This window comes from Plutella xylostella, chromosome 10 (genome assembly GCF_932276165.1).
Source record: "Plutella xylostella chromosome 10, ilPluXylo3.1, whole genome shotgun sequence".
Classification (NCBI taxonomy): domain Eukaryota; kingdom Metazoa; phylum Arthropoda; class Insecta; order Lepidoptera; family Plutellidae; genus Plutella; species Plutella xylostella.
Window position 1 is genome coordinate 11639101 of NC_063990.1, and position 25060 is coordinate 11664160.

At 44.6% G+C, this 25060-nt stretch overlaps 1 protein-coding gene across 1 annotated transcript in view; it reads left to right on the forward strand.

The window, feature by feature from the left end:
• The window catches only part of LOC105391267 (nipped-B-like protein A), a 29981-nt gene extending 5012 nt beyond the window's left edge, over positions 1-24969 (forward strand). The window contains exons 7-28 of the mRNA XM_048623406.1: positions 166-327; positions 778-965; positions 1494-1731; positions 2146-2390; positions 3649-3861; positions 4366-4584; positions 4896-5075; positions 5422-5910; positions 6185-6430; positions 6747-7070; positions 7367-7505; positions 8384-8508; positions 8685-8919; positions 12590-12744; positions 15896-16160; positions 16467-16657; positions 20358-20554; positions 20997-21120; positions 21495-21641; positions 21915-22108; positions 23731-23905; positions 24245-24969. Of these exons, the coding sequence (XP_048479363.1) occupies positions 166-327; positions 778-965; positions 1494-1731; positions 2146-2390; positions 3649-3861; positions 4366-4584; positions 4896-5075; positions 5422-5910; positions 6185-6430; positions 6747-7070; positions 7367-7505; positions 8384-8508; positions 8685-8919; positions 12590-12744; positions 15896-16160; positions 16467-16657; positions 20358-20554; positions 20997-21120; positions 21495-21641; positions 21915-22108; positions 23731-23905; positions 24245-24400 (4607 nt within the window). The 3' untranslated portion in view covers positions 24401-24969. The remainder of the gene's footprint in view (positions 1-165; positions 328-777; positions 966-1493; positions 1732-2145; positions 2391-3648; positions 3862-4365; positions 4585-4895; positions 5076-5421; positions 5911-6184; positions 6431-6746; positions 7071-7366; positions 7506-8383; positions 8509-8684; positions 8920-12589; positions 12745-15895; positions 16161-16466; positions 16658-20357; positions 20555-20996; positions 21121-21494; positions 21642-21914; positions 22109-23730; positions 23906-24244) is intronic.
• Positions 24970-25060: the final 91 nt, after the last annotated feature.

Sequence of the window (25060 nt, forward strand, 5' to 3'; positions counted from 1 at the left end):
ACCAGCGATGTCTCTTCCTACTGGACAGTCTCAGTATCTTTTTGGATGACTTTATTTTTCATCTAAGCTCTATCCTTTCATTTCTCATTGGGGGGTTTCACCTTTGATTCCATTATGTTCACCCAAGTATCAACCAGCTCTAACCCCTCCATGTCCCCCCTCCAGTGAAGCCGAAGCTGCGCAAGGTGGAGCGGCGGCTGGTGCCGGTGATCGAGATGCTGTCGGTGGACGAGCTGATGGAGACTAACACGTACCAGCGCTTCAACAAGCTCATCGAGGCCGTGTTCGACGCCATCGACGACGACGTCATCATCACGGACGAGATGGGTGAGTTAGACAATATAATCACTGTACAGACGAGTTGGTTCGACGCTAATATCATTACTGTTATTATTACTATTATCATTATTATTACTGAGATAAGTACTCAATACTGATAAGATGTGTCAGATGTCTGAGTGAGAAAGTTTAATTGGTTTGATTGTGAGGTAACTTCTTAATTCTGAAATTACCTATCAAAATATACTTGATATATATACTCCACAGTCCACACTACAAAATTGTGTATTTCCAAGTATTTCTATTATACACCTTATAATACAACTTGGCTCTTCGGTAATTTTTGCCATCCTTGAATGTACTAAAAATAGATGCTGAATTATATAAAATAATGCTCCAATTTGCAATACAACTTAAGGTCATGTTTATAATTTTTATGTTCAAATTATAATACTGTTGAAAAGATTGCCTATTCACACCCACCTTCTACCCCACCAGAAGCGACAGACATCCCCGAGGAGCTGCTCCTCCCGCGGTACCAACTACAAGAGCTGTGCGCTGAAGCGGCCAAGCTGAAGACGCTGGGCGCCATGGAGGCCATCCCCGCCGACCGGCTGGTGCGGCTGCTCAATATACTGGAGAAGAATATCAGGGCTGCTGAGAAGATGTCGTTGCTGGGGGATCCGGTGAGTGACGGCAGTTGTTTTGGTAATAGTGGAGGGACGAATTTGGGTACAGTATAAGGCAGAGATATCTGACCCCTCTCAGAAGCGTTGTTACTATGAGAGGGGGGTCAGGTTTCTCTGCACATGACCATACTTTGTACTACTGAATAATATCACTGGGTGCCAGTGAAATTTCGTTGTATGTATGTGCAATCTACAGACATAGGGGCTTTAGTTTATGTTTATGCTCTCTCTATAACACTAGAAGCAAGTCTGACCTGGACTTTTCTATGTGTAAAAGTTACATAATTTTTCTGTGTTCTCGAGCAGCTGGAGTTAATATCGCTAGAGAGCTGCTGCTGCAAGGGTCGAGTGTGTCAGAGAAAAGAGCAGAACAGTTGCCTAAAGGAGTAATATTTCAACATAACTATTGCGATCACGGCGTGTCGGTGACAAGCTGCGTGGAGCCTAGCGTTTGTCACTGACTTGTCAGTTTAACTACTGTAGACTCTAGTACTCCCGTCTCCATAAATGCATTTCACTCCACAGGAGGACAGCGAAGAGATGCGTCAGATCTGGGTAGAATCAGCCCTGGAACGGGTCATGTGTGCCTCCGACGCCTGCCTCACCGCGCTCTACGTGATGACGTCACCCAACATGCCCAAGCGAATCTTTCTGGAAGACGTCATCGACCGAATAGTCATGTTCATCAAGTTCCAGCTGAACAATACCATATACTGCGTGTATGACCCGGTGTACAGCATTCAGACCACGTCCAAGAAGAAAGGTGAGTTGTGAATGCGTAATTTGTTTGGCCTGTTTGTGTCGGCTTGGAATAGATTTGTGTGCAGTGTGTCACGATTTTTACGGTTATTTGAGTGTTAAGCAATATAAAGTGTGTTCGGAATATAAAGAGGTCTAAAGCTAACTACAGAAAGGTTACATTTTAAAATAAATATTGAAATTAGTGCAAATCATAAGCCTTATGATTAATGAATTAAAATTACCCTCTACCTACTAAGACCTCTGTCCTGCTCATCTAACAACTTCTAGTTTTGTTTCTATATTTATTTCCCCATAATTTCTGGTTTACATACACAGGTTATACAAATATTTTAATTCACATGTTATTATTAAATACAAACATGCTAATATCAGTAGCTATACAAACACACAACTTATCCCACCGTTTCTCCCTTAGTCGACGGTCGCAAGCGGCGCGGCGGCGCCACGGCCTCCGGCCCCCGGCGCGGCGCGCACAGCTCGCGCGGCGTGCGCGAGTTATACACGCATGCGCACGAGAGCGTCGCACTACTCGCCGAGCTGTTCGGCGCGCACCATCTGACTGATACGACGGTGTTACATGCCTCTACGGTCGGAGTGTCGCCGTTCTTTGTAGAGAACGTTAGTGAGTTGCAGTTGGCGGCGTTGAAGCTTGTTACTACGGTTAGTAATGCCAAAACTCTTTTTTTATCCAACTACGGCGAAGCGAAAACGAGGGTTATGTTTTTGACCGGTATGTATGTATGTATGTATGTTTTATGTCTTTTTCTATGCCGTGTTATCCGTTATCTGAAAGTGATCTTGTCGTTTACATACACAAGCGGTTTTAGGGTGTCGATGCTACAGCCTAAGTATAGTTTATCACCCGGGTGAAAGGATTAGGTAATCTTATTAGTTACACGCTGTACACGAGAGCGTCGCGCTGCTCGCTGAGCTGTTCGGCGCGCACCATCTGACGGATACCACCGTGTTACATGCCTCTACGGTCGGAGTGTCGCCGTTCTTTGTAGAGAACGTTAGTGAGTTGCAGTTGGCAGCGTTGAAGCTTGTTACTACGGTGAGTGAAGATGCAAAATAACCTATTTTTATGTCTTTCTATGCCGTGTTATCAGTTATCTAAACAGGAGTTTTTAGGGTGTCGATGCTACAGCCTAAGTATAGTTTATCGCCCGGGTGAAAGGATTAGCTAGTCTAGTCTAGTTACACGCTGTACACGAGAGCGTCGCGCTGCTCGCAGAGCTGTTCGGCGCGCACCATCTGACAGATACGACGGTGTTACACGCGAGCACCGTCGGAGTGTCGCCGTTCTTTGTAGAGAATGTTAGCGAGCTCCAGTTGGCGGCGTTGAAGCTTGTTACTACGGTGAGTAAAGATGTCAAAATTCGTATTTTATATGTCTTACTATGCCGTGTTATTCGTTATCTGAAAGTGGTCTCCTTGTCATTTACATAACCAAGCGGTTTTAGGGTGTCGATGCTACAACCTAAGTATAGTTTATCCCCTGGGTGAAAGGATTAGGTAGTCTGATTAGTTACACGCATGAGAGAGCGTGGCACTACTCGCCGAGCTGTTCGGCGCGCACCATCTGACGGATACCACCGTGTTGCACGCGAGCACGGTCGGAGTGTCGCCGTTCTTTGTGGAGAACGTTAGTGAGTTGCAGTTGGCGGCGTTGAAGCTTGTTACTACGGTTAGTAAATGTGCTGTCAAGGATGAACAACGTACGTAGCTTGGCAATAAATAGTAGAAATTAATAGGGGCACCGCTTTTCTTAATATATGGCCACCTAAGTAGCTTTCCCATAGGTGTAATAAAGACGGCCAGCCCAAAAAAAAATATTTCCCTTCCTAAATGTATTGCCAGACTGTACTTTTTAGCTTTGAATTTTTCACTTATTTAACCTCAACGACCTATTCTCCAGGTATTCCAAAAGTACGAGCAGCACCGTCGGCTCCTCCTCGAGGACATCTTGGCCTCCATCGCGCGCATCCCCTCGTCCAAGCACAACCTGCGCTCGTTCCAGCTGAACTCAGAGCAGCACATCCAGATGCTGACGGCGCTGGTGCTGCAGCTCGTGCAGTGTGTGGTCCATCTCCCAGAGCAGCTGGGGAAGGAGGACGGGGATAGTAAGAAGGTGGGTACTTGTGTTTCATGAACCAGTCGAGGTGGTCGTTTAAACGATTAGCTATAAAAACAGAGCTTTTTAAAAATAGCAGAATAGCTTGTTTTGAAGTAATAGCATTTTTCGTTATGTTGAAAAAGCATTATATTATGCACGATTATTTTATTAGGCATAACGTTTAAAATCGTTATACAATTTAAGCCGTTATTTCCATCTCTTCAACCAGTATTGGTCCATTGCTGGAAATAGGCGTGTCTAAAGACTTATCCTCATGTAGCCACTACCGGCTAAGGCAAGTTAGAAGGCGTCCCACCGATCCACTACCACCTCTGCTGGCACATTTTAAGAACTGTGTCGGTTACTTCAGAATTCCATTACGAATTAATTAAAAAAACCTGAGCATTGGTCTTTACAGTCCATTGAGCGACTTTAAATCGGTGGATCAGCCCCCTGTATCTACAGAACGAAGTTACGAACGAATCTACGGGTTCTCTAATCCCACTTCATATTTCACAGCACGTGGACAAAGACCTGCTGATAATCTCCAAGTACGAAGCCGCCATCAGCGTGGGCGGCACGTTCCTCACGTCATTCCTCAACAAGTGCCGCTCTCGTAATGAAGACGTGGATTTTCGGCCGCTGTTCGAGAACTTCGTGCATGACCTGTTGACGACTGTGAACAAGCCGGAGTGGCCCGCTACGGAGCTGCTGCTGAGTTTATTGGGGACTATGCTGGTTAGTGATGGTTCTTTATTTATGATCGTATCGTCCAATATTTTCAAGGTTTTTAAAACTGCCATAACACTTTGGAATCGACCTAAATCGTTTAACCGCTACCAGATTTTACTGTATTTAGCTTTTTCCTACGAAACTCACTTCGCTAAGAAGGAAGGTGTTTCGAAAGTTGTTGCAATGATATCAATACTACCTCTGTGCAAAAGAGGGTCAAATTTATCTCTGTGCCAAAATAACGTCAAATCCACCTCCATGCATAAATTCCTCTCTATCTATTTACCTAGAATCTAACCCTAACCTTCAACCCTCAGGTGAAATACATGTCGGACAAGTCCATGGAGATGTCCGTCCGGGTGGCCTCCCTAGAATACCTGGGGCTGGTGGCGGCGCGGCTGCGGCGCGACGGGGTGCGGTCGCGCGCCTCGCTCGCCTCCATGCACGGCGTGGTGCGCGACATCCGCGCCGAGGAGCTCAAGGACCAGGCCATGCAGGTGAGTGTAATTATAAATAGTAAATATGTGGGGATATCTCACACACTACCTTGCATCCTCGAGCAAAGCAGAGCCGGACAGCCGATGTATTTACACAGATACATAGATAGATACATGCTGAAATCCAAGATACAAATATCTGCCATGGTCGGGGATCGAACCTTTGACCTTCGGCATAGCTTCACAGTCACTAATCACTACATCAATCAGCCGTCAAGGTTGAGTGGGACTAGGTGGCCACCTACCACCCACCCGTTGATTCCTCGCTGCCATCATTTTAAGGCTACAAATAACCTTTTTCAGATTTATATTTCCATGTATCAAATATTATTTTCTCGCTCCCCAGGGCGGCACGTCCGGTCTGGACGAGGACGAGGAGCGCACGGAGTTCCTGCAGCGAGTCCTGCTCGACTACCTCGCCGTCAACGGACAGAAGGACCAGGCCTGGAACTGCGCCCGCCACTTCTACATCACGCAGTGGTACCGCGACATGGTCGTCACGCCCAAAACCTCCTCACCCACCAAAAAGACTAAAAACAAATCGAAAAAGAAGTATAAAGGAGAAACCAGTGAAGAGGACACAGAGGACGATGATAGCGATGATGATATTAAAGAGAAGAAGCTGACGAGTGCGATAGTGTCTGCGGAGAAGTTCAAGACGATAGAACGGCGGAAAGCGTTCTTTCTGGAGAAGATCCGGCCGTTCCGCTACCAGGGCGGTACGCAGGTGCAAGTCATGCAGTCCTACATAGACTACAGCGGGGCCGAGCTGATATCGCAGTATTTAGGGTCGAAGAGGTCTTTCTCGCAGAGCTTCGACAAGTATTTGAGAAAGGTGAGTTTTGATTCATTTTTCTTATTACATGTACATATAAATTATACATTTGTCACATTTCTGTATTCAATCGTAAATATTTCTAGCAAATAACGTAAAACGGGGTAAATAGTAACTGGAATCTTGTTAATAAGAACTACACTTGTTTTCTTTCCCATCAAAGTCATAATCGTCAATATGATTCGCTTCTGGTTACAGACCCTAAGGATCTTTACAACTATCATAAGCTTTCCTCATGCCCCCAACACCAGTCACATAAACCTTCAACTTCCAGATCCTAGTAATCCTGTGCGAGAACACGATCGCCATCCGTACGAAAGCCATGAAGTGCCTCGCGATGATAGTGGAAGCGGACCCCTCAGTACTGGCCAGGCCTGACATGAAGATAGGAGTGAACCGCTCGTTCCTGGACCAGTCCACGGCTGTGCGCGAGGCCGCCGTCGACCTGGTCGGCAAATTCGTGCTCAGTCGCCCCGAGTTGATAGATAAATATTATGAGATGCTGTCTAATAGGATATTGGTGAGTGTTTGCGGTTTTCTGTTCGTAATAGGTGTCTTAGCGGTTGTTTTAGTGCCAGAATTTAATTCAAGCTTTAGTAGGTATTTCTGATTGCTTGTGCTCGATTTCTCTCAGCTTTTATCTAAATAATTTGAGCTTTGAATTACCATGACCCCACCGAGCTCTTCTTCAAGCACTGCGAAATTTCATATAATGTGCGAATTTGACGTCACTATACGATTTCTAATCCCATGAAATGTGCGATGTTTTATCAATTCACCGTAGCTAAAACACATCAAAAACCTGCACAATCATTCAACCCGCCATTCCATTCCAGGACACCGGAGTCTCAGTCCGAAAACGAGTGATCAAAATCCTAAAAGACATCTGCATAGAATGCCCAGAATTCCCCAAGATCCCCGAGATCTGTGTCAAAATGATCCGACGAGTGAACGACGAAGAAGGCATTCGGAAACTAGTGATGGAGGTGTTCCAGAACATGTGGTTCACGCCGTGCCCCGCCGCGCCGCGCGCCGCGCTGTCGGCCGACATGACGGCGGCGGCGGCGGATCCACTAACCCGGAAAGTGCTCAATATCACGGACGTGGTGATATCGTCCCGGGATATGGGCTTGGAGTGGTTTCAGCAGCTGCTCAATAGTGTAAGTGGATTCTTTATTTCATTATCAAGTGCATAATAGACCAATGCAGAACAACACAGGCCTTTCCCAAGAAACGCCAGAACACTGCGTCCTTAGACATTGTGGTTAAATTAATACTGTTAAATATAGTGGGGCAATATTTGAGTTTGTTGAAAGTCCACCACACATACATAACTAAATTTACAGAGTGATTCCGAACTTGACACCTACGTGATTCCTTATGCGTTTTCATGCTTTTCAATCATTATATTCACAACCTAGATATTTTATATACTCACAATAGTACTCTCTTCCAGTTATTTAAACCGAAAGAGGACAAAGATGACTCGACGAAGATAATAACGGCGCCGCCCAAGTCGCTGCTGCTGGCGTGCCAGCAGATCGTGGACTGCCTCATCGAGAACCTGTTGCAGTTAGAAGAGACCAGCGCGGAAGGTAACTACTGTTGTTATGCATATTATCATGTAGGCTCACTTCAGCTAAAACACATACAATAAGCACCAAAGAGCACACGATAGAACTTCGCAGTCTACATTGACCAAACACGAGCAGGAGAGTTTAGTCATCATCTATTCTCTGTGGGGGTGTAAGTACCTGCACCTGGCTCTCTCGAGTGGAACCTTTGTGCATATCCCCAAGGTCTAAACTGCCTTCCTAAGCTTGGACCATTTCCCACCACGCTGGTCCACTGCGGGTTGGTGGGTTCACATATCTAGATGTGCTAGATCTAGATATGCAGGTTTCCTCACGATGTTTTCCTTCACCGTAAGAGCGATGGTATACATTGTACTTAAGTTAAAAGAACTCATTGGTACATGTCAGCGCCGGGATTCGAACCCGCATCTCTTGATTGAGAAGCGGGCGTTCACCCGACTGAGCTACCACCGCTCGCTTAGTCATCATCATCCTAACTAATATTATAAATGCGAAAGTAACTGTGTCTGTCTGTCTGTCTGTCTGTCTGTCTGTCTGTTACTCTTTCACGCCAAAACTACTGAACGGATTTGAATGAAAATTGGTATACATACGGTCTAGACCCTGGGAAAGAACATAGGCTACCTTTTATCCCGGAATTCCCACGGGAAAACTTTTTAAGGCGAAGCGAAGCGCGCGGGAACAGCTAGTTATATTATAAATTTATTTTTATAATATTGTAATAATCTGGATACATTTTGGTTTAGATGTGGCATTTGGAGGGACATAGATAGTTCCAACTCTTGTATGTCGTGAATTTGAAATCCCCACTAAATAACTTGACAATTTCGTAGCAATAATTGTTACAATAAATAAAATACTATATGATTTGTTTCCAGGCTCCGGCTCGTCGCAACGCATTTTGGCGTGTCTGTCCACGCTGCATTTATTCGCTAAAATTAGGCCCCAATTGTTAGTTAATCACGCGTTGACGTTGCAGCCCTACCTCAGTTTAAAATGTCAGGTGAGTGCCGATTACTAGAATTTTCAAACCGAAGCCTGTTTTTTAAGACATATACGACTCGATAGCAAACTCTATCTAGTCACTAATAAACATACTTGGTTGGAATTCTACAAAATGAAATAAAATACCTTAAGTATAAAGTTTACCATCAATAACCCCTCCACTTACCATTCCAGAGTCAATACGAGCAGCAAATCATGTCGACCGTCGCCACAACTCTAGAACTAGTTGTCCCTCTAATGGAGCACCCCAGTGAAGTCTTCCTAGCTCAGTTAGAAGAAGACGCGGTGAAGCTGATACTGCAGCGAGGGCAGCTGGTGATAGCCTCGTGCATCGCGCTTCTAGCCGCTATTGTTAATAATCTAACGAAGAATTATAAGCTGATACGTGACGTGTTCAATAAGTATCATGGTGAGTACAAGTGCTTGTGTTTTTCTAGTTATAGTGACTTGTTTATTTCTCTGTGTAAAATTCCCTTAAGGGCCCGTACAGGGTGACGTGCCGCGCCAATTTTGGGTTTTCAATGCTCTTCACACAGCACACGCAGTGACACGCACACATGTAAGTTTGCACAGTGGGTCGATAAACTTTTACTCGCCAACTTTATTGACAATTATGTTCAAGTACATTTTGGGTGATTTTAGGGTAAGTAAGTATAATTCTTACTTACACTGGTAGGCACCAGGAAAGAGTAGAAATTAATAGGGGTGCCACTTTACTCTATACTCGGAACCCGATTAGCTTTCTCAAACAAATGTGGTATTTACTTGTAGAAAGTATTAAAGTGTAGATAATAAGTTTCGGGCATCCTCCAGCCAACTGAACCCCGACGACAAAGCAAAGTAAATACATAGTGTCGCAAAAGGGCTATACTAAGCCAAAAGGGGATGACTCAAGGAGTCATTCTGGACAACTTTTGTTCTACGAGATTTGCAAATTCGCGAAAAAAAATATTGGTTTTCCATGGTAAAAAGACACAGTCATGTCCAACAAAGTTTCTATTTTGATGTATGAGGTATTGTTAGAAGCGTATTGATGGCGCGATGGTTATAGGCTATGTGACGTTCCATTAAAATGTACATAGCGCCCTCTAGAGGACATAACGTGATGATCGAAAAAATAATAATTCAACTTTGCCGTGTAAGGTATCAAATGAAAGGGCTTGATTTTCACATTACAAAAATATGCATATTGAAGGTATTTAAATAACAACACCAAAATTATTGAAATAAAAAATGATCATGAACTACTGACGTAAAATTTCATAAAATAAAAACAACTAAAAAGTTACAAATAAAAAAATACAATTATAAACAAACGAAAAACCCGACTGTACGCTAAAAACATGAAAACAAGTCCCAATGTTAATGGAAAGTATCGCAGGCGGGGAACAACTTGACCGCCACTCAAGGCCCTTTTCTAAGTAACATTCAGCTAAATGGTGAACCCTCTGCTGGTCCCCGCCTACGATACTTTCCATTAACATTGGGACTTGTCAAGAAAACTCAACAGGGGTTTCCATACTAAAGTGAACAGGACTGAAAACCATCACACTTTTTACCTTTAAATTGCGCTAATTTTGTTAGTTTTTCTGTTGAATTTTGTCCACCTTTTCTGATTGTTTTGGCCATATCTTGGTGATACCTAAATCGATTTGATATTGAAATATCTCATTTGAAAGCTTATAAGTTGACAATGTTTTTAAGCTGAAGTGCACAAAAAATTGTTGTATGAAATTCTTTTTTAATTTAACTTATTTCTTTTTAGGTTTTGAATATTTTTAAAAAATGTTTATCTATTTTGAGGTATTGTGTCTAATTTAAGTCAAATAATGCACATTTGATTATTTTAATAAGTTTATTAAGATGTTACTAATTCAAAACAAACAAAAAAAGTATTGAAATATGGCTAGTTTTTTTATTTTCGGTTTTAAACATGAAATTTTAGCAAAAATTCAAAAAATCTTTAAATATTAACCCCCTTATTCATAGAAAAGTTACAATACGTTTTAACTAATAAACTGTTTTGTCCCTCTCTGTCAAAGAACAAATTGTTCTTTGTTGGAGAGGGACAAAACAGTTTATTAGTTAAAACGTTTTGTAACTTCTCTATGAATAAGGGGGTAAATATCTTAGAAATGGTTAAGTTTCGGATAATGCATTATAGGGTATAATCGACTGGAAATGCCTTCCTCTATCACCTCCTGATAGGATCAGGTCTACTTACCAATAACCCTGTATACCGCTTTTTCAATACCTTTAAGTACATTTTTTGGTAGCAGCATAATATTTTTACTTAATTTTAGGGTTTCGAACGTCAATAGAAAAAAAGCAACCGTTATAGGATCTCTTTGTTGTCCGTCTGTCTGACTGACTGTCTGGCACCGCCCTTTTTCTCAGAAACGGGTAAAAAGATATCAAGCTGATATTTTGCATAGATGGGGAGTACCCCAAAAAAAATATTATGGTACTCCCTGTCCCACACAAGTAAATTGGGGCTTATATTTTTTCCAGTTATTTTGATGTGTATCCTTTTTTTTCTTTGTTGTTTTGTATAAGTATGTGTTTCTTTTCTTTAAATCTGTATTTTTTTTGTTGTTGCTGTCTATGTGTCGAATAAATGTATCTTTATCTTCAAATCACGCCATCTATCGTTTGTTTTTTTTGTGGCTACTGTCTATAGAAGAAATTCCGTCATTGACAATTTTACGTTACGAATTTATTTTTATTTATTTTATTTTTATTTTTACATTTTCGTGGAGAACCAACAGCATTTTGTTAATAAATAATTATTACTTATGAACACATAACAACTTGATGCCATTAACAGAATGAACTTAGTAAACCCAGTAAACCTAACACATCCAGAGGAAAAATAAAATCTCTTTCTCTCTCTCTGAAAAACATACTTAATAGCCCAAACTCGATGCTTTTAGCTATTAACATCTTTGAAATAAAATTGAGCCACCACCGTGTTACTGCCCTCATCAGATCCTCACGAGACCATACCTCAACCAGCACCAAGAGACTGTATTTTTGATCCCTAACCTAATGTTCGTGCGTATTGTCATCACTTAGATCCATTCGCTATATTCCTGCTCCTCATCAGACCTTTACGAGACTGTAATGTCACGAGAATATTGCACACTATCTAATTTAATTTAATGTATTGAATATACTGGAAGAACTATGCTTCCTCAATTTCAAATCAAATTATGTTGGTGTCATAAAAGTTGAAAAAGTGCAATGACAACCAATGTGCAGTGATTTTGTATCTGTACACGATAAGATCGCGAGCTGTCAGTGCTGCCTAAACCGACGTGACCCTTCTTTGGAGGCCAGCGGCCAACTGAGTCAAACGTCACTTGTGTTTATGATTTTATAACACAGAAAGCCGCCATAGATATTTGTATGAAGATTTGAGGGAAAAAAATTGCTCAAGTTTGGGATTAATTTACACAAAATAAGTGTGTGTTTATTAAAAAACAAGGTATTTAGCGCCTAGTCCAAGCCTTTAACTTTATAATATGATAAAAATCATATGAAAATTCTTAATAATTACGACAAAGTTGTTACAATACGGGAGTGTGATTTTCTGGTTTTTCGTCATATTCTGAATTTTATTTACAGTTATCCATAATCATTTACTTGAATTCGAATCATTCAGCACCTAGCTAGACTCTTCGGCTACCTGTGTGTTTTTTTTCAAGGTTGTAGAGCATCGTTTACTACATAATTCTATGACAATGCCAACCCTCGATTCCCCCTTGCAGACCCTTAACGGTGTCTTAGGACTTGAACATAAAACTGTATTGAACTGGCGTAAAAGAGCGTGATGTCACGTGTGTTACTCGATCGTCACATCAGCGTAAGAGGAAATTCATCCATAATCTTGGTTTATGTCCTTCATAGGGAAGCCCGACTAATGTATTGTGATTCGTTGCGTCATCGCAGCGTCGTAGCTGTGTAGTTTTTCTATGAAATGCCCCATTAACGACGCGGTTCAACGCTGCGCAATTCACTAATAAGGATATCTCACCCTTGATCATTCAAATGACTCACTAACCACCTCCTTCCTACAGGCGTGCTCCTGCAATGGAAGCGCAGCTGGCAGGCCAACTCGGAGTACACCCGCGCGCTGCACATGCGGCCGCAGTTCCGCCGCTCGCTGTTCATAGTGGGCCTGCTGCTGCGCTACTTCGACTTCACCGAGCCCACCGTCATCGAGGGGCTGCCGGTGAGTGTTGCTAGTCACCAAACAACTCGGAGTACACCCGCCGCTGTTCATAGTGGGCCTGCTGCTGCGCTACTTCGACTTCACCGAGCCCACCGTCATCGAGGGGCTGCCGGTGAGTGTTGCTAGTCACCAAACAACTCGGAGTACACCCGCCGCTGTTCATAGTGGGCCTGCTGCTGCGCTACTTCGACTTCACCGAGCCCACCGTCATCGAGGGGCTGCCGGTGAGTGTTGCTAGTCACCAAACAACTCGGAGTACACCCGCCGCTGTTCATAGTGGGCCTGCTGCTGCGCTACTTCGACTTCACCGAGCCCACCGTCATCGAGGGGCTGCCGGTGAGTGTTGCTAGTCACCAAACAACTCGGAGTACACCCGCCGCTGTTCATAGTGGGCCTGCTGCTGCGCTACTTCGACTTCACCGAGCCCACCGTCATCGAGGGGCTGCCGGTGAGTGTCGCTAGTGATAATGTAGTGTAAGACGTAAGACGACTTTATGTAAGATACCAGAGTTATTAATTATAGTAATTAGAGTTGTTAATTCGGAGATATTAATTCTTCAAAAAAGATGCATACGCATTCTTGATGGTTTAAAATCAAACCGGGAATCATGTCGAGATTCCTTTAAAAAACTTAAAATACTGACTATTACAGCCTTATACGTCATTGAACTCTGCAAATTGGTCAAACGCTATCCAAATAAATTTCCCCTTAGGACTCTGGGTGCCAGTAACCGTCTAAATGAGAAATTTAAGTATGATCTGGAGGTTCCTGCTATAGATTGGCAAGTTGCTTGGCGACCCTCCTTGCGGGGTGAAAGACGCGGAGGGGACGAGGTACCCAAGACGACAGCGGGTAGCGGGAGGGTAGCGGGGAAGGGCAACGCGTGCATTGCATGTCATTGTTACGGCAGTCTCGGCCGCGCAGCCGAGGCGGCCACATGTCTTATATAGTCTGTCATAATTTGAGTGCGACCCACATGAGATCATTGATCCTGAGACCATTAGTCTTAGGATGAGTGCTGAGGCCTTTTTAATATTATCATTATATTATTATTAGGTATTATTAAGACGACCGAATGGCGTAGTGGTTAGTGACCTGACTACTGAGCCGAAGGTCCCGGGTTCGATTCCCGGCTGGGGCAGATATTTGTTTAAACACAGATATTTGTTCTCGGGTCTTGGATGTGCCCGAAAAATGGCAATAGGCCCGCCCCCTATTACATTGGGACTAACATAACACTCTGGCGAAAAGTGGGTGCAGCAATGCACCTCTGCCTACCCCGCAAGGGAGTACATTAGTACAAGGCGTGAGTGCGTGTTTTTTTGTGTTTTTTTATTATTAGGTATCTATAATTCGTCAACAAAATAACGTTAAAAACAACAAATCGTATAATGTCTCAATATAGGGGCTTCTTGTAGAACAGCGTACCGGATCAGTCATGCTACGCGGCTAAAGGTTGGTACTGCGCAGTCAGATACGAAAAAGTAAACAACAAAGACGAAGAGTCCATATGACAGTGCGTCAGTTGTCAGTTCTTGTAACTAGGAAAGCAACCAAAATTTATGTGATTTAATGAAAGTAATTAATGAGCAAAACAGAGAGAAAAATTACAAAATTGATGAAATTTTGAAAGAAAATGGTCATATCGTGCTTCGCCTACCCCCATACCACCCAGAATTAAATCCTATTGAACTTGTGTGGCGGTACGTGAAAGGCGAGCTCGCAAGAACGTCGATTGACTCTAACTTAGATAAAGAGATAAAAGACTAACCCCCTTATTCATAGAGAAGTTACAAAACGTTTTAACTAATAAACTGTTTTGTCCCTCTCCAACAAAGAACAATTTGTTCTTTGACAGAGAGGGACAAAACAGTTTATTAGTTAAAACGTATTGTAACTTTTCTATGAATAAGGGGGTTAGAGTTGCTTTGCTCCTAAAAAGTGGAGAAATTGTGACGACCATGTCATAAAAAATTAAGACGAATATTATAAATCTGATAGAGTATTTGACGATGTATTGGACAGGTATGTTATTGTTTATTTATAATTTATTGTAAATTAAACATAAATTTGTTTTTGTCTTAGATTTATAATTGAAGTTAATGAAAACGATGATGAAGATGACGATGACGACGACGATGAACGAGTTCAAACAGAGAGTGAACATGAAAGTGACATGGAAATTGATTTATAAAATAAAACACTTTTACATAAATAAATTCAAATTGGTAGATATTCTGAAGGTAAACATCCAAATTTTAATGCTGTCAAACTATAAATTTTAAGCTAAATATGACATTTACGGGAACACTCATAGAATAAAATTTTACTTACGTCAGAAATAGTTACAAGCTATCGCGAGATTAATCCGGGCACACTTTTCTACGTGTGTAGCATGTCGTCCTACCTCGCCCCCGCCACTTCTTTCACCCCGCAAGGAGGGTCGCCAAGTAACTTGCCGCATTATAGTAGGACAGTCACATACTCACGCACAACGAAGATGGCAGCTATCAAAGTATTCAACAGTCTTCCAGATGAAATTAAGTCTCTGACGGGTACTAAGTTCTTTACTAAATTAAAAGAGTTCCTCATTGTTATGTGTCCATATAGCCTCAATGAATTTTATGATTTCAAGCCTGCTGCTTGACATGAATTGAAATTAAATTTTAAAATGTTAAAAACTAATTCATTAAGTTCTTATACTATTAATAAAATGTAATAACTAACATAATTTTAATAATTTAATTTATTTTGCATGACATTTTACTAACTATATACATTTTGCTACACCCATTGGGTAAAATTGCATTGAAACTTTTTTATAAAATTATATAATGTAAATCTATATTTTGTAACATGTGATTTAAGGCAATAAATAAATGAAAATGAAAAAAAAAAAAAAGAGTGGGCTCCTATCATTAAGAATGAGCTTAGCGTAAACGCTCAGAAAAACAATAGCTGCGGTAGACCACGAACCGGCCACTAGACATTTGAGGAACCAGTGAAATTCCTCCCCAACTGGTTACACTGAAATATTACCCCCCAGGGTCCACTGTCAACAACAGCTATCTCGCAATGACTTACGGATTGCCTTCACACTACTATACAACTACGATCCTGATGATAACATTCCCTTATCTTCCCCCGCAGGCCGACATCAAAGAGCAAGTATTCTCCACTCTAATGTACTTCGTGAACCTCGAAGACGAAGACTTCGTCTCGCACACACTAAAAGCTCTCGGCTCAGTGTGCGTGCGACACTACGAGTTCATGCTCAGAGATGACCTCAAGGAGTTCTACCAACATCTGCTGACGTCGGATCTCGCGCCGATCGAGATGAAGACGGATGTGCTGAGGAATATAGAGATGTACCTGCAGGAGGAGGAGCAGAGGATGATCAGGCAGGATAAGGAGTGTAAGTGTGCTGTGTGTAATTTTGGTTTAACTTAAATAAATCCTAGGCTATACCTATAATGGGATCTGGAGGGGTCATTGTCTAAATCGACGCACGATAAATTGCCTTTATAAACCATGTTAGGGTGACGCCCCATTAGCGCGTTGCGCTGCGTTTTGTTGCGTCGTCGCAAAGAAACGGTTATAAAAAATATAATTATGGCTGCGTAACCACAACGTACTTTTGGGGCATGGGCATTTCTTTTTTCTACAAACATTTGACTACTAATTCTCAACCTCACAACTAACACTATTTCCCTTCCCCCAGGGTCAAAGCGCTCCAAACAAGAGAACCTCAAAGAGATGGGCGACGTCTCATCCGGCATGGCGTCGACCGTGATCCAGCTGTACCTGGGCAGCGTGCTGGGCTCGCTGCAGCAGGCGGCCCGCAGCGCGCGCTCGGCCGCCATGCGCGTCGTGCAGCTCGTGCTGGCGCAGGGGCTCGTGCACCCCGTGCAGGTAGGCGCCCCGTGCTACAGAGCCAGTGGTCCAGCTGTACCTGGCAGGTAGGCGCCCCGTGCTACAGAGCCAGTGATCCAGCTGTACCTGGCAGGAAGGCGCCCCGTGCTACAGAGCCAGTGATACAGCTGTACCTGGCAGGTAGGCGCCCCGTGCTACAGAGCCAGTGATCCAGCTGTACCTGGGCAGGTAGGCACCCCATGCATAGAGACAGTGATCCAGCTAGGCAGGTAGGCAGAGGACAGGGTTCACTCCGAGAGCACTCCGTTCATTGCGTACAGACAGTCCAAGCTATCAATGATTGTCAAGACGACAAGGAGCAGGCTTGAAAATTACGAGAAAAGGATTGTTGCTGTCCTATGGTACCCCGGTGGTACAGAGGGCCTTTACAAGCGTGCGCCACGCCGTTCTGTCCTCAGCAACCGCTCTGGCTTCCGTCCAGCTCAGGCCTTGCGCTCGCAGCTCGCCGTCCACTGTGCGCCGCCATGTGTGCACGGGGCGACCGCGTCTGCGGTGGCCGCCAGGCGGTTTCCATTCGAAGGCAATGCTCGCTTTGCTCTCGGCTCCTTTTCTGATTGTGTGGCCAATCCATCTCCATTTTCGCAATGCGATTTCTTGTTCGATGGAGGTCTGCTTACACACGTTCCACAGGTCAACGTTCCGGATTGTGTTCGGCCAGAAGATGCGGAGGATCGACCTCAGGGATTTGTTGACGAACACTTGTAGTTTGTTCATCAATCCCTTAGTCACTCTCCACGTTTCACAACCGAACAGCAGAACCGATTTGACGACGGAGTTGAAAAGGGAGATTTTCACGCGACGCTTGAGCACGTTGGAGTCCCACACTGGTCTTAGTTGTGCGAAGGCAGCTTTCGCCTTATTTATTCTTGCTGCAACGTCTTCGTCCGTCCCACCTTGGTTGGTGACTGTACTGCCGAGATACACAAAACGGGATACTGTCTGTAGGCTTTCATTTTCCAGTACAAGTGGGTCGGTGTCAGTCGACTTTACGCGCATGTCCACTGTTTTTCGACGGTTAATTCGCAGGCCCATCTGGTCAGCAGTGTCTCGCAGTTTCTCCAACTTTGCTTCCAGTTGGGCTAATGTTGGCGATATCAGTACAATGTCATCCGCGTAGTCGAGGTCCTCCAGGACACTTGTACCCCAACTGATGCCTTGGACATTTGTTGTCACCTCGCGCATGACGTCATCCAGCACAATAATAAATAGTAGCGGGGACAAGAGGCAACCCTGTTTTACACCGGCGGTGATATTTATTGGTAAGCCCAGCTCTTTTTCATGTATCACCCTACACGTGCTTCCCTCGTACAGGGACTGGACAATTCGGACTATGGCGCTCGGTATCCCTCTACGGTACAGGCTGGACCACAGCGCGCTCCACTTCACGGTGTCGAAGGCTTTCTCAAAATCTACGAACGCGAGATATAGTTCGGATTGCCATTCGACACACTGTTCTATCAGGATGCGCAGGGTGTTGGTGTGGTCAGCGCAGGAGCGGCCGGGGCGGAATCCGGCTTGCTCTTCTCTGAGCGTGGGTGATACTTTGTCCAGTATGCGGTTGAGCAATATTTTTGCTAACACTTTAGCGGCAGAAGGAAGCAGGGTGATGCCACGCCAGTTGTCGCACTGGGATAAATCACCTTTCTTAGGGACTTTCACTAAAAGGCCTTGCTTCCATTCGGCAGGCACCAGTCCAGTTTCCCAGACTCGGGTCAGAAGGGGGTAGAGTAGCGAAGCAGTTGTCGGGGCGTCAGCTTTCAGCATGTCCACATGGATATTGTCTATGCCTGGAGCTTTACCGCTCTTCAGCTGCTTAACTGCTACGACTATTTCGGTAAAACTAGGCGGAGTCGTAGCAATATCCAGTAGTTTATTCCCTCCGCTGACGTCCCCTCCAGGTGATGGCTCTGTCTGGGTGCGGTCCAATACTGCTTTAAAGTGCTCTGTCCACCGGCTCAATTGCTCTCCAGAAGTGCACAGGAGTCTGCCATTTCGGTCCTTGAGCGGCTTTTTCGGTGTTCGGGAACCTTGGCCACTGATGCGTTTGGTGATTCCGTAGAGTTCACGCATGTCTTTCCGATTTGCAGCAGAGTTCGCTCGATCGGCCAGTTCATCGTAAGCTCTTCTGCGGTCTCGTCGTGCCAACTTTCGGATCGATGAGCGCAGTGATCGATACCGTTCCTGCAGCTCTGTAGGGCATGCTCCAGGATGGGGCAGCATTTGGGCTTTGATGAGCGTTCTGGTGTTAATGGCTTGCCATAACTCTGCAGACATCCACTCCTCTCTCCTCCGGTTTGAGTAACCAAGCACTTCTTCGCCAGCTTTGGTGAACGCCGTGCGGATGCGGCTCCAGGACTCTTCCATCTGTTCGTCTTCGAGTTCCTCCAGTAATTCGAATTGGTTCCGAAGGGATAGACGAAACTCTTCCCTGTATACAGGGTCTCTTAGTTTTTCCATTTCGAAACGTCTGGCGGTTTTTTCAGACTTTCGCGACGGGATAGCCAGTCTCAGGCGCACCTCACCCAGAACAAGATGGTGGTCGCTGTCGATGTCAGCTCCTCGGCGGTTACGAACATCCAACAGAGATGATCTCCAGGTGCGGCTGATCGCAATATGATCAATCTGATTGCGTGTTACACCGTCTGGAGATATCCAGGTGACTTTGTGACACTCCTTGTGTTGGAACAGCGTTCCGCCGATAACAAGCCCGTGATTTGAACATAGCTCACCGAAGAGTTCTCCGTTCTCGTTTATTTCTCCGATGGCTCCAAAAGGACCCATGTAGTGTGTCCGATCGACACAGTTTGAGCCCATTTTCGCGTTCATATCACCCATGACAATAACAATATCCTGCTTGCGAACACACTTCAGGGTCGCTTCTAGTAAGTCGTAAAATTTAGACTTGGTTTCGTCTGCAGCTGCATTGGTAGGGGCATAGCACTGGACAACCGTCACCTTGCGAACGCGCGAGGCAAATCGTGCCACTATGATGCGTTCTGATATGGGCTTCCAATCCAGCAGACTATTCTTCGCACTGCGGCTAAGGAGTAGACCCACTCCATACTCCTTGCTCGCGCCCTCGTCTTCCTTGCCGCTGTACAGAAGTGTGGTTCCATAGTCTGCAGACTCTTCTCCGAAGCCGTTCCATCTCGTCTCGCTTAAACCTAAGATTTGAATGTTGTAGTCCCTCATGATTTTTGCCACTTGTGGTAGTGCTTCAGGGCGAGTCATGGTTCTGACATTCCAACATCCAATCCGTGTCCGTTGTTTCATGCCAAAAGTCGTCGTTGAGGGAGTTCGGTTATTTTCGCTTCTTGTTAAAGGTTTCATAATCGGTTGAAGTTTAAGGGTGTGCAGGAGATTAGCCCACAGCACCCCGATCACGACGATGGGGCTGCCATCTGTGCGTCCGTGCCCGCAGAGCCAGTCTGTTTAGGGGGTACCCCAAGGCTTCTGGCAGCCTGAGTGGTTTCATACGGAGTGTCCTTCTCCGGCCTGTTGGTCCGCGGGAACTATTTTATTTCATTCCTACCCTGCTACAGAAGTAGACGGGCGTGCCCCTATCCGCCACCTGGGGACGCGTCTCCTAGGAGTGAGGCTCTCCCGAAGAGAAAAGGATTATACCTGCACAAATCACGCTTCAAACATATTGTTTAAAACACCCCCTCTCTCCTTCCAGATCGTCCCGTACCTGATCTCGATGAGCACGGACCCTGAAGTCACCGTCTCACACACAGCAGACAAGCACCTGCAGGAGATCGACAAGAAGTACCCCGGGTTCATCCACATGAAGGCGCAGCTCGGGATCCGCCTGTCGTACCAGCTGCAGAGGATACTGCAGCGGCAGGATAAATCAGGGGTTATACGGGGGTTCAGGTGAGGGATATTAAATTTTGTGATATGATTTGCTCCCTACACTTGATCCATCCAACTGCGAAACTAAGGACGTATACGCTTCTCGTCGCCACGTTCTGTCTCAACTATCCACCACATTGTGATCTCTAGAGTGTCTAGAGCACTCCTACCTAAAGGCCTCTACACACCAAAGCCGCTGACCCGGCTCAACCCGCGGGCCTCATTTTGTACAATCATGCATTTTGTACTATGTTAACCCGCCGGCACTAGGCCGCCGGGCTATGCCGCCGGGTCAGCGGCTTTGGTGTGTAGAGGCCTTTATGATTATTCGTACTTCGGTAGATCGGAGGATATTACTTTGATAAATTTAAAAATGAACGTCTATACCCCTTTATTCCCTCTTCATACTCCATTTTTAATTTACCCAACTATGACTCACCCATTTATGTGATTTCGCCAACAGGAAAAAGGACCAGGACGAGCTGCCGTCGTCCCTCAACGGCTTCCTGTACTCGCTGCTGCGCAACACGCGGCCGCAGCGGCGCGCGCTCGTGCTGTCGCTGCTCAAGCAGTTCGACGACGTGTCGGTCAGTACTGCGCTGTACAGGGTGGCCAGTTATCAGTGAGCAGGACGAGCTGCCGTCGTCCCTCAACGGCTTCCTGTACTCGCTGCTGTGTGTCGATCAGTACTACACTGTACAGGGTGGTATAGTTGGTGGTACAGTTATCAGTGATCTACCCGTTGGCGGATGAATGTACACGATATTATTGATCGGTTACATAATTACATTACAACCTCGTAGAGTATACTCTTAAGCCGTTTCGAGAGAACTTCTACAAATTTGACAGATAGGCGGCGCATAACGTTGAATCATGGTGCTGGCAAGTAAATGGTATACATAGTTACTACCTGTACATAAATACCTACGTAGTACTAATGAATTGATTTTTTTCTTTGCAGACGGCTCCCCTGGATCAACTCCTGTACCTGGCTGATAATTTAAGTTACTTTCCGTTCCAAGTTCAAGACGAACCGCTGTTTATAATACATCACATTGACATCATCATATCAACGTCTGGGTCCAATCTGCTGCAGCTTTTTCGTGAGGTTTGTACTACCCACCTACTTTCTCTTATAGTTCACATAATATAGGTATCATATATCATTCATATAACCCTATTATTGTTATTGAATAGATTTACTGTGATAGATGGCTAAACTGTGTGTTTTGATTTGAGTGCTAAAATTTTATGTACATCTACGCTTATACATGGACTCAGAGCCGTTAGCTTCGTAGCTTTTTCTTTAATTTGCTTGTTCATCACCTTGTCTTCAACACTCCAAAGCACCGAGAACTAACTAGCAACCTCTTCCCCACAGGGCCTAAGTCCATCCGGCCAACAGAAGGGCGACCTCGACGATGAAGAAGAAGACGACGAGGAGGCGGAGTCGCTGGTGGCGCGGCTCCCGGAGAACACGCGGCCGCTGCAGGACGCCATGAGACAAGCAAGAGGGTGTCTGTTGCTGCTGGTGCTCAAGCAGCATCTGAAGCAGTCTTATGGACTGACTGATGCGTAAGTCACCTTTATTATTTGCACATAAAGCAGTAGGTAAGCAAAAGGGGTCTTAAAATACCTGATCTCTATATAAGGTATATAATAGGAGGTCACGCAAGACGCCATGAGGCAGGTGCGGGGCTGTCTGTTGCTGCTGGTGCTGAAGCAGCATCTGAAGCAGTCTTATGGACTGATTGATGCGTAACTTACCTTTAGCGTTGCAAGGTCTTTAATAGGACATCACGTGCACTTGCCCGCTGCAAGTTATCGAGGAGGAAGACGATGAGGAAGCGGAGTCTCTGGTGGCGCGGCTCCCGGAGAACACGCGGCCGCTGCAGGACGCCATGAGACAAGCTCGAGGGTGTCTGCTGCTGCTGGTGCTGAAGCAGCATCTCAAGCAGTCTTATGGATTGACTGATGCGTAAGTCACCTTTATAATTTACACACTACAACAGGGTATATAAAGCGGTAAGCAAAAGCGTTTCCGGTGTGTCTTACGGGCGAAAGAGACCTGATATCTATGAATGTAAGGTATATAGTAGCAGTTCACGCAAGAGACAGGCGCAGGGGTGTCTGCTACTACTGATGCTGAAGCAGCATTTGAAGCAGTCTTATGGACTGACTGATGCGTAAGTGACCTTATGATTTGAAGTATAATGTGATATGACTCTACCGGCGTTTTAGAAGAAACTGAATCAACCCTACATATATGTATGTAAATCTTTGTCAGCTGCATAGGTGCTATAAACTTTTGTACCATGTCATTTAGACAACATAACAAACCGTCAATGTTTGAATAAGCAGTTGGTGAGTTTGACAAGGTACAAAAGTGTACAGCTACTTATGCAGCTTACTGTACGTCTGTAGTGAGCATAGGTACATATCTCATGAGGCAATCATTTTTTTTCTTATTTCGGGGTCACATGCGATTGATCCTGAGACCATAAGCAGGTATTTTCTGTGAGCATCACATGTCATGTCTTTGAATCCATTGATTGTTGTCCCATATTTTAAGAATCCAGGATAATGTGTCTCATGAGTCGAGTTCTACAGCGAATGGTTTACTTTCGTATTACGATTGAGACATTGCAATAGTCCGTTTATTTATAGGAAGTAAATATGTTTCCTACTAATGGTTTATAAATGTATCTTCTTCCTCGTATCTCAATAAGCCGGTTATCTCCTTGGAATGGTTCCAGACAGTTGGAACAGTACATGTGACCCAGTTACCTATTAGTTGAAGCCGGTTCCGCGCCGCACGGATGTAGGTCATTTAGGGCGACGCCCCCATTCCGTGCCAATGACCTTTTAAAAGCTAAATATTGCACTCGTAATTCTCGTAAATACATACAAAGAAGTTTAGATATAGTTACTAATTTTAATCATGAATGATTAATTTGTTAACCTAACGGAAAGTTAGATCACATACAAAGAAGCGCATATCTTTTAAATGTCTGAATCGGTTAAGCTATACTGCACTGCAGGCACCAATAATTGTAAATTTAGGGCTGTAAACAAGTAAATTTCATAATTGTTAGAGATTCGACTTTATTTCCTTTCCATAGGTATCCCATAAAATAAACAGTGTGTTTGCCCATCTCAATCCTTCACCATTCTCACCGCTCAGTTTCCCTCCACAGTAAGATCAGCCAGTACTCGCCGTCAGAGAGCGTGAAGGTGTACGAGAAGGCGGTGTCGCGGCGGCTGGCGCCGGTGTTCGCGCCCGCCGCCGCGCTGGCGCAGCTTAGTGCGCCGCCCGAGCAGGACGAGCTCGACGATCAAGGGAGGAAGAGACTCGTCGATGACTACCTCGAGGTGAGAGGAGACACATTGAGGAATATGTCTGTGCTGGGCCCATAGGCATAGGTCTCTCCGCAGGAGCGCCACGAAGCTCTGTTATTGGCCTTCCGTATCCAGCCTCTTCATTGTCTGTTAATTATGATTTGTAGTGTTTATCATTAACAAAGTAGCGTCCATTGATCCACACAGGCAAAAAAAGGCCACAACACAGTACTAATCTACGAATTACTGACTATCTAAACCAAGTCTTTGATTTTATGTTTTCTTAGTTAATGATTACTATTCTCTGGCGACAGGCCTAAAGTAACTTGCTATGAGGCAACGTTTATTAAATAATGTGTTTCCTTGTGACAGTTCAAGCAGCTGATGCTGAAGTTCGACCCTGAAGAGGAAGAAGAGGAGGAGGCGAACACGAGCGGCGCGCCGGCGGCGGCGGCGGGCGCGGGGGCGGCGGGGGGCGCGGGGCAGGCCGGGCCCGCGCCCGCGCCCGCGCCGCCGCCCGCCTCATAGCACCCGCGACAGTGACTGTGAAGGACTCTCAGAGACACATCCCCATTGTACATACACTCATTCGAAATGTTAGTGACAACCCTATTAATCTATGGCTTTCTTTCGTTAGAAAGAGTATTTTTTTCGACTTATTTATTTAATTCTAATTAAAAGAGGGTACGCGGACTGCTTCGTTACTTTAAGTAGAGTCTAAATTCCGAGATATTTTTTTTATAATAATTTAACGTCGTCGCGGCGCGCGGGCCCCCTGTACATAGCCGCGCCCGCGACCTACCTGTAAGTCATTTTAATTTCTTTTGTATAAGTTATATTTGAGAAACTCGATTTGTTTTATAAAGTCTTGTGTGTAGATAATTTTTATGAAGAATATAAAGTATATGTAATTACTTAACTTTGACTTTTTAAATGGCAATTTTATTGATGTTATTTCTTTATAATCCAATACCATTGCGTTGCAAGCGTACAAACAGCCCGCGGCCCGGCGCCCGCCGCTGCGCAGGGCACTACATTTCTTATGATCTAAGAGAATATTGATTAAAGCTATGAAATTAGATTTCTAAATAGAAATATCTGATTCTTTTCCTTTCCATCGCCAACCAACTTATATAATTTAAAACGAGCTTTGTACAAAAATATAATTTAATATTATAGTTACATATT